A 10,393-nucleotide genomic window follows, 5' to 3' on the forward strand; every position below is an offset into this window, starting at 1 on the left:
TCAGTGAAAATCTAGTCGTGACTGCACAGTCTTGCAGCCTTTGTCTGAGTAGATTTTCTCATCTTTTGGGAAAAACGTCATTTCGTCCGCCACTCTTGTGACAATGTCTTCGTCAATGGTAGAACCGCGGGCCTTCATTTCTGCCCTCACACACATTTTCACGTGCCTGTATTCCAGGGGCAGGAAGGGGATAAAGTAGTCGATGAGGTTTCTGTCAATCAGTCCACTGTGCCACAGGCCACCTGCAAAATGAGACACAGCCAGGTTTCTTGCCTGTCACCTGGCCAACCTTACTGCTCTTACAGGGGCCACTGTCATCATGGCCCACAGGGCACCCTTCAAATCTTTACCCTCCAGAGAGATTCTCTTCTTATCAAGTGGGAAATAGCCTGATGTGGGAATCAGGTGGGCACCTTTTTTAACTGGCTTTTGTAACAAAATGAAGTCTGGTGGCATAAAGAATAAGGCATTTAGCTGCTAACCAGAAAGTCAGTGGATCTAAACCTACCAGACAGGAAGGAAGATGGGGTAATCTACTTGTGTAAAAATTTACAGCCCTGGAAACCCAACGGGGGTTACTATGAGTTGGAATTGACTTGACGGCAGTGAGTTTGGTTTTGGTTTGTAACGGAATGAGGAAAAGGGCCTACTTCAGCAAAGCCACAGAGGTGAGTGGGATTATGTGGCTTTGTCAAACACTCAAAGTGAAGAGAACTCTTCGCAGGGTTGAGGGGCTCCTCATCCTGTGTAGACTTACTGTGCTTGTTATTGAAGACTCCGACAGACAGCACAGGCTCCAGATCTTTCAGCTGAATGTCTTCCCTCTTCTTCCCTGCCCTCCAGAAGTCAAGCGCCATTTTAGTTATGAGGTCTCCACCTGCGTTGCTGAGTTTAACAAAGATTAAAAATCACATGAAGACTTCTGTGCCTAATTACTAAGGAAATTTACCTGCCCTGTGGTCTATTCCTAATTAAGGAATAGTGTTTTCTCTCAAGGAGCTTAAAAGTGATTTTTTCAGAACTTGCTGGAATAATGCTATATGGCTTTTTATAACCCTTGGAAATAACATTAAGGATTCTAAGCACAGTTACTGAAACTGCCTGTTACCAGCAATTATTTCTTTAGTCTATTTTCTGCTGCTCACGCTGTGTACCATGCAGCTACTAACAGTCCAATAGTAAAAGAAAGGAGCAAATCATTTTTGCCAGACATTTTTGCCCCTGGTAAACAGAATGCTGAGAGTTCCCAAGACCTTTTTCTAGCATTGGGAGAAGGAAGGGCTTATGTACCAGTCTTGCTTCTAAGCCCAAGAAACCACCTCCTGCTGACCTGAGAAAGATGAAGATGGCCTTCCGGTAAGACACTCCGTCAACCTGCTCGTAGTAGTCGAGAAATGGCTTGATTGCATCGATGACCCCCGGGTGTAATTTATCCATCTCGTCAAATATGAAAACAGAACTTGCACATGCACTCACGTTACCCCGAATCCACTTCTGCAGCTGGTCCTAGACCGACCATAAAAGAAGAAATGGAGGCAGAAACTCAAAGGAAGTGCCAGGACAGCAGAGGCGCTACCCTGCTAACTCATGCTCTGCAAGAAAAATCAGAGCTCTCTGGGGTTAAAAAGTAACTCTTAGAAGCTGCATCCTAACCTCCTTTCACATAGTAACAGCTTTCCCAAAACCTTATCTATAAAAAGTGGAAACTGACAGAGCGATAGGTGCTAAAAGGCAAGGAAGTTTTTTCCTATTCAAATGACGTGCTAAATGTGATTCTATAAAGGTATGAGAGGTACCCAAACCAAATTCACTGCCATTGCGTCAGTTCCGACTCAGTGACCCCTACTGGCTATCAATCTTTATGGAAGCAGACTGCCTCATCTTTCTTCCATGGAGCAGCTAGTGGCTTTGAACCACCTACCTTTTGGTTAGCAGCCAAATGCCTTAACTACTATACTACCAGAGCTCCTTAAGAGAGGTTTAGAAGAAATGAATATTTATCATTCACAATTAACCAATCCATAATATTCATCTCACTATGCAGTGAGATCTTGAGTTTATTTTACAACATACTGAGGAATAGTCAACTAGATTAAGACCTGCACAGTGCCGAGGCCAATGGCTTTCCTGGCATCATGAACAAAGGAGTGGGTCCATTCCATGAAAGGCACTTGTTCTGTGCTTTCTTGAAACACCAAAAGGCACCAAAGTGCGGAGCCCTCAACCCCAAAACATGAAAGGCAGTGATTGTGAGCCCTCTGCAGAGGGGCCCACTCTATTTCTAGAGATCTAGGAAAGAATTAGCAAAATAAAAGTATTCCTTCTTTTTGGCAGTCTTCCATGTCTTAATAGTGTGCTTGGCAAATACCCACTTTTACTTCCTTATTCAGTTAAGTTTCTGTTTCCTATTTCAGTCCCCACCTAAGAGTAGCATTAACCTTTACAAGGACAACACTAACCCTACCCAACAACTTGAATACATGAGAAAAAACCATCAGATGGGGAAAAGGTCTCAAGGTTCAGTTCTTGGAGGTTTTCTTTTGAAGAAAGAAAACAATGCCAAGGAATTGAAAGATGGGAGAAATAGAAGGAATAAAAGCTACTTAAAAAACCAAATCAAACCCATGGCCTTTAAGTCGATTCCGAGTCATGGCAACCCTATGTGTTAACAGAGTAGAACTGTTCCGCAGGGTTTTCCTTGGCTGTAATCTTTACCCGAAGCAACTTGTCAGGCCTTTCTTCTGAGGAGCTGCTGGGGAGGTTTGAACTACCAACCTTTAGGTTAGCAGCCAACCACAAACCACTTGTGCCAGTCCTCTAGTCCTTATTGGTAAATACAGAGGCAAAGCTGAGGCAGCACCATAGGTGCAGAACGTTTAATGATGCCATGTCCAAGTAACTTGTTTGAGTCCCCACTTAACGCCAGGTGCTGTGATGTGAATGTTGCCTGCACTCATTCATCGCAGAATGTGGCTATGTGTGAATTGGGAGTTAGATGATTTAGGTTCAAGTTTCTGCTTGGTCACAAGGACTGTAAGGAACAAGTCAGCTCATCTCTCTTGGCTCTGTCTTTTAATGGAAACAACATCAACCACTCCACTGTGTTACTTTAGATCAAGTGAGAATTAAAAAAAAAAAAGCTTTGTAAAGGGCAAAGGATTACCAGGGGTCAAGGGTGTCTTAACCTAGTGGAACCTGGGGATATGCAGTACAAAAGAGAGAAGCAGAGGCCTGAGTTAATGAGCAGGTAGCCAGCTCCTCGAAGTGGTCCGTGAATGAGATAAGAGTAGATTCTCTTGCCTGGTACAGTTTTATCTTCTGCAAGTGAGGAAAATGCAGAGTTGATACAAACAGGTGTACAAAGTTACTCTTCAGGCCTTTTGAGTGAAGATTTTCAGCCACAATTTGGCTGACAAAATTCTTGCCTGTGCCAGCCCAGCCATGTAAAGAAAGAGTCAGTGGTTTCTTGGGATTTTTGTTGTTCCTGAAGCCTGTCAGTGCCTTGAGAATCACCTCTGTGGCCAGATGCTGCCCAAATAGCTTCTCCTCCAAGTCCAGCTTGAGGGCTGCAGGGGCCAGCCCCAGAACAGAGAAAAAAATACACGTTAAAAATGCACCAGAAAAGCAGCACTTTCCCCAGCTGGCAAAAGTGAGAGGCACGGATTAGTGAGCGATTCAATAGAGTTTCTGTTAAACTCCAGGGCCATCCCTGGACTGCAAGTCAAATGATGTCGTTTCTATGGGAATGCATTATGTGGATGTTCTAATAACCTAAATGTGTTCATTCATTCAAGGTTTAACTACCTCTTGACCAAGCCGCATGCTATTTTTTTTCTAGCCACCCCTGCTGCCTTACAAGAAACCAAGGGCCAAAAGTGGGCTTTCTGGGCAGACGCTGCTCATCTGGAAACTAAGTAGGGTTGACTTGGCGCAGAAGAGCTGGCCACGCTACTTTCTGTTTCTTCTTACTGTAATCCCAAGAAACTGAACATTTAGGCTCTTGGGCAGAGTCTCGCGACCTGGAGAATCTGTTTCACAAAGTACTGCTTTCAGGTCTGGAGTTCGAGCCCTGTCAACCCTTCCCTCCTTCCTTTCTCCCAGCACTGTTCGTTGCAGGTCCAGATCGAGTTCCCGCCCTCCGGGGCTTGCCACTGGGAACGATCCCTAGGCGGGCCATTTATTCTCCCTCCCACCCCAAATGGGGATGACTGCCGTCTATGGTTGGGCAATCCTACTTCCGTAGTGATACTGCCTCGGAAACCCAAGGAGGGGTCGCTATGAGTCGGGGCTGACTCGATGGCAAACAACAACAACAACAACATGGAGCATCCATTAGGTGCATGGCGCCTAACATGCCCGGCTTGGGGTCGCACAGTCCCTGGCGCTAGGTCTGAGGTCGCATAGACCCTGGCGCCAGGGCTCAACTCGCGCGCCTTCCCGTCGTACCCGAGGCGTTGAGCGGTTGCTCCGGGCGGCAGCACTCGGCGAAGCGGCAGTAGAAGTCTGTGTAGGACAGGTAGCCAGTGAGCGCAGACGCGGCTCCGATGGCGATGCCCACGCTAATAGGCTCGAACGCCGAGACCACCTGGGCAGTCAGCAGCAGTCTTAGCACCGCGGCGCCCCCAAGTCGCTCCGCCAGCAACATATCTCCGCTTCGCAACCCGCCCGCCCCCACTGCATTGGGCGCTGGGGTCGAGCGACAGATCGGACTTCCGGCCTGCTGGCGTAACTTCCGCCCCACAGTCCTGCCCACTGGGGCAGCCATATTGCTAATGGGGGGGGAGGTGTGGCTATACCCCGCTAGCTTTGTGGGTGATGTGAGGGGTTTCTTACAACTCTTCGTTTCGTCTGAACCCCGCTCTGTCTTTTACGGTTTATTTTCTTAAGAGCATCTTTGTTTTGTCCTTTTCTCCTCTATCTTCCCTGGAGCTATAATGAGCGTTTCTCCTTTGAGTCCAGAGAGACGGCGAGGAAGTCTGCCTACCTTCCTGATACAATTACTGAGCGCTCCGGGTGCTCGGCTCTAGGCTGAGCACTGGGGATACAGCGGCACCAAGACAGACTTGCCCTGGCGTGCACCATCAGAACTGCAGTTCGTTCATTCATTCAGCATGCTACACGCCAGGCCCCTTGCTCGATGCGGGTAAGACGGCAGTGAAGGAGACAAACTTGGCCTCCATAGGCAGTGAGATGGAAGGGCGGACAGGGGCAGCGACCAATACTGAATGGTGGGAGAAGCAGAGGCCATGGAGCAGGGAAGACTTATGTCTATACTGGGAACTAAAGGTGTTAGCTAAGGCAACAATGAGGAGTAGAATGTTTTACACAGAAAGCACTGTGCAGAAGGCCAGTTTGGGATCCGAAACTTTTTCATGTAGTGGAGGGTGTGGAAATAAGAGGATAGAGAGGCAAGGACTGGAAGATGAATACTTAACAACTGCTGTTAGGAGTTTGCCTTCTGTTTTGAGAGGTAACTGGGATATAATAGGGTTTTAAGCTAAGAATGATGTGATCAGATCAAAGACCATTCCAGCTGCTGGGTTCACAGGGGACAGACAGACAGTAGGGAGCATCGAGGAACTTCTTGTCTTCCAGGTGACCTTGGCCCAGGCTTTGCTGAATTGGTTGCGTTTATCCATTAGCCAATTCATCAACAAATACTTAATAGGCAGTGGCTTTCTGCCGGAGTCAGTGCCATATGCTGGGGATACTATAAAGAATTAAAAAAGAAAAAATCAAACTCACTGCCGTGAAGTCGATTTGTACTCCCTTTGAGTTCCAAGGCGGTAAATCTTTACCGAAGTAGATTGATTGCCCAGTCTTCCTTCCGTGGAGTGTCTGGTGGGTTTGAACCTCCAACCTTCTGGTTAGCAGTCAAATGCCTTAGGTACTACACCACCAGCGCTCCTTTACAATAAGGAATAGGAAGACATAATCCCTGCCCTTACTGAGTTCTCAGTCTAATGGATCAGCCCTGTTTAGTATGAGAGGGGACAACACAGTCTGAATACCAGGAGGTTAAGGATCATTGGGAGCCATCCTGGAGGTTGCCCACAACACCCTTCCACTTTCTTTTACTTATTTACGTACTTCAATGCAAAGTAAAAACGGACTCAGTAATTTCCACTTGATACAAGAACTCAATGGAAAAGAAAAGAGAACCCATCCATCCCATTAAGAGACACATTTACCATAAAGTTTTAATTTTTTTTGTTTAGTAATTATTTTTAAAAAATCTGTAACATATTTCTGTTGCTTTGAGCAATTGTGTACTAACAATAATCCAAAAGAAATATTTTAACACTTAGAACTGTATAGTCCCCAGGAAAAAAATTTATATCAAATTTTAATTTATAGCATATGCATACTTTGTTGCAGAAATACAAGATAATTTGATTAATTACCCGTAAAATGTATTTCATTAGAATGGCTTTTGATGGAAGTATGAAATAGAAGTATGAGTTCAGATACGGAAGTGATAATAAATAGCTGACTTGGAAATGGCAGGTAAACCTGCTGTGGCATTTAGATACCATTGTGTGCACCTAGAGAGCAATGTAGCGATGTTACATGAAAATTTCCATGTCTTCAGTAAACAGAAAATTACATCCTTTGCAACCATTACATTTATGGTGAAAATTTTAAATGCTGACCTAAAAGTGTGCAAAGGGCATGTGTGAGCAAAGACCTCTGCCCAAAATCATACCCAGACTAACAGAAGTTTACCTAACTCCATCTTTCTTGCTGGATCTATGCTATTTACTATAGGTGGTTGAAAGAGGGGAGGTGCCCACATCAAAACCTCCCTTCTGAATTACCAGCTGCTGGGAAGAATTTTTTTTTCAATTGTGATTTGGGTTAAAATTTACAGAGCAGATTCATTTTCCATACAGCAGTTCATACACATTTTGTTTCATGACATTGACTGCAATTCCCCACAGTGTAACAGCTCTCTTCCTACATCTTCCCGGTAGTTACCTCTTCCCTATGTCCTTACCTCCCATTCACTCCCGCACAACCCCCTGCAGTTTTCTCCCTGTGCAGACACTGCCCATAAGTTCTTCCATGATTGATCACTCCAAGGAGTGTTTCTGCCTGGTGTAAATGTTCACCCCACGTGCCTGTCTGTTGTTTGGCTGGAAGCCACAGGAGTAAGTTCAGTTCCAGACCTGAAGGATAACTAGGGACCATAGTCTCAGGGGTCTCACCAGGCTCTATCAGACCAGCAAACGTGGTATTTTTTTCATGTGCTAGGGAAGGACTTTTGTGTTGACCTGGACTTCGGTCTTTTGCTGCTAATTCCCCCTTTGCCTGCCCCACAATATTGAACCGCCCGTGATCTGAATGCTGGACTTCTGCTCTCTCAAACCCCTATCTCTGATAAAGAGGTGAGAAGCTTTCAACTCCCTCTTTCCAGCCCCGATCTCTCCCCTGCACTCCAGACTCCTGTATCTGTCTGCACATTCAACCTTTCACTTGGCTGTGCACCAGACAGCTCAGCATCCTCATGGTCAAAACAGAAGTTTTGATTGTTTACTCGAAACGTGTCCCTCCTACAGGGATCCGCATCTCAGTAAGTGAAACCGTCTTCCACCCAGTTACTTAGCCCTCAATCTAGGAGGTTGTTCTGGATTCTTATTTTTCTTACCCTCCCCCTTCTAATCTATTAGCCTTTGTAACATATATTTAAAAATTGTTCAATTGTCTCCATTTCTTTGGGTACCTTCCAGTCCACGCCATCATTGTCCTTCCATTGGACGACCACAGAAGCCTTTCAAATGCTCACCTACATCCATGCTTATCCTCTCTAATCCATTCTCTCACAACAGAGACAGATGTCGTTTTACAACAAACTGGACCATGTCACTCCCTGCTTTGAACTTGTCACTGGTTTCCAGCAGTCCTTAGGAAAAGAAAATCCACCTTTCTTACTCTGATCTCAAAGCTCTACCTGATACACCTCTCCCTTCTCTTCATCCTCACATCCCCTTTTCTTTGCCTAGACTTGTGCCTCAGAGTCTCACCTGGCTAAGAGCTTTCAGGCTCAGCTCCAAGCCCACCTCCATTTCCCCACCTTCCCCCTGGCCTTCCCCCTGTTTTGATAGAGCCCAGGAGCTAAGGATGGTTTTATATTCTTAATTTTGGGCAGTCACACAAGGGTAGGGTGGATCCTATACCCAATCACTTCTAAGAGATGTCTTATAAAAAGAGCAGAATCGATGCAAATACATACATAGGGGGGAGACAGACACCAAGGAAGGCCCCTACCCTACAGCTGATAACCTGATTTAGACTTTTAGCCTCCAAGACTGTGAGATTTTTTATTCTTTCTTATTTATTTTTTTAAATTTTTATTGTGATTTGGGTGAAAGTTTACAGGGCAAATTCATCTTCCATACAGCAGTTCACATACACTTTGTCTCATGACATTGACTGTAATCTCCCACAATGTAAAAGCTCCCTTCCCACTTCTTCTCCATAGTCTTCCCTTCCGTGCACTCCTGCCCCCCAAGCTGTCTCCCTGTGCATACACAGCTGTTCTAGTCTCCCATGATTGATCTCTCCAAAGAGTATATCTACCTAATGTAAATGTTCAGTTCATATGCCTGTCTTTTGTTTGGTTGGAAGACACAGGAGAGGGTTCAGTTCCAGACCTGAAGGATAGCTAGGGGCCGTAGTCTCCGGGGTTCCAACAGGCAGCAAACCTGATCCCTCCCTTTTTTTTTTTTTTAAGTGACTTTGACTTTTATTCCACATTGTTCTCCCACTCTATCCAAGATCTCCTACATAGATCCTTCTCCAAGTGGTTGACATTGGTAGCTGGGCACTATCTAGTTCTTCTGGTCTCTTAGTCACATAGGCTGAAGATAGCTTAGACTAGTTGTTTCCTTGCATGTTTGGTTTTCTGCATTCTTCTTTGCTCTGGATGAGGAGAGACCCATTGTTACATCTAGATGGCTGCTTGCAAGCTTTTAAGATCCCAATCAGTACTTACCAAAGCAGCGTGTGAAACAATGTTTTTGCATAGTATGTTATACCAGTTGAGGTTGATGTCCCCTGCGACCATGGTCCTGAGCCCACAGTCCAACTACTTGCTCCCTCTGGGTAGCTGTCTGTGGCCAGGAAGTGACTACAACCTTGTCCTTTGTCAGCTTTACTATATACCTGGGAATTCTTACAGAACATACAAATACACTTATGGAAACATTGTCTGTCAACCCTATACATGGTCATGGGCACACTCCCCCTTGCATAGACATACCTAATCATTCAGCCTGTCCACTCATCTATCCACCTGTACATCAGTGTTTGCCATAAAGGCTGTGAGATTTTTAAGAAATTCTTATTCTTTAAAGCCACCCACTTGTGGTAACTTTTTTTGTTATTGTGATAACACTAGATAACTAAGACAAATGTATTTGTTGAAAAAAAATAACTGGAAAAATAAATAACATAATTTGCAACAACTTTTAGGTTGGTGGGATCTTAATGTATTTTATTTGCATAATTTTATTCTTATGGCCCAATAGAGGAATCAAGCAAGTGGTTATAGATAGTAAAATACTCATTTTAAATATTTTTGAAATAAATGTATTATAATAAATTCAGACAGTAAATTTCAATATTTTATTAAAACATTAGCAGCTTAATTTCTCATTGTAGAATTGAACTGTTATGTGTTTATCAGTATGATCTGGAATTTCTAAGCTCCCCCTTTTTCAACAACACAAGCCATGACTATACACATGGACTTCTCCAGATGGAATACACAGGAATCAGATTGACTACATCTATGGCAAGAGGCGATGGAGGAGTACAGTATCTTCAGTCAAAACAAGGCCAGGAGCTGATTGTGGAACAGACCATCAACTACTCATGTGCACGTTCAACTTGAAGTTGAAGACAATTAAAACAAGTCCATGAGAGCCAAAATATGACCTTGAATATATCCCTCCTGAATTTAGAGACCATCTAAAGGACAGATTTGATGCATTGAACACCAGTGACCGAAAACCAGAAGAATTGTGGGATGACATCAAGAACATCATCTGTGAAGAAAGCAAGAGGTCATTAGAAAGACAAGAAAGGAAGAAAAGACCAAAATGGATGTCAGAAGAGACTCCGAAACTTGCCTTCCAGCAGAGTGGCTAAAGCAAATGGACAAAATGACAAGGTAAGAGCTGAACAGAAGATTTCAAAGAGCAGCTCGAGCAGACAAAGCCAGTTACTGTAATGAAATGTGCAAAGACCTGGAGTTAGAAAACCAAAAGGGAAGAACAGGCTTGGCATTTCTCAAGCTGAAAGAACTGAGGAAAAAAATTAAGGCTCGAATTGCAGTATTGAAAGATACAGGCAAAACATTGAATGATGCAGGAAGCATCAAAAGAAGATG

At 44.3% G+C, this 10,393-nt stretch overlaps 1 protein-coding gene across 1 annotated transcript; it reads right to left on the reverse strand.

Annotated features, from left to right (window-relative positions):
- Positions 1-4,645, reverse strand: TOR1B (torsin family 1 member B). Its single transcript, XM_007944232.2, has 5 exons — positions 4,447-4,645; positions 3,301-3,566; positions 1,331-1,506; positions 758-885; positions 1-242 (listed from the first exon to the last, which is right to left on the reverse strand). The coding sequence occupies exons 1-5, from the start codon at positions 4,643-4,645 to the stop codon at positions 1-3; spliced, it is 1,011 nt and encodes a 336-aa protein (XP_007942423.1).
- Between the last annotated feature and the right edge of the window lie 5,748 nt (positions 4,646-10,393).

Source organism: Orycteropus afer, unplaced genomic scaffold (assembly GCF_000298275.1).
Source record: "Orycteropus afer afer isolate SDZICR_OR568_19922 unplaced genomic scaffold, OryAfe1.0 scaffold00123, whole genome shotgun sequence".
NCBI classification, from domain to species: domain Eukaryota; kingdom Metazoa; phylum Chordata; class Mammalia; order Tubulidentata; family Orycteropodidae; genus Orycteropus; species Orycteropus afer.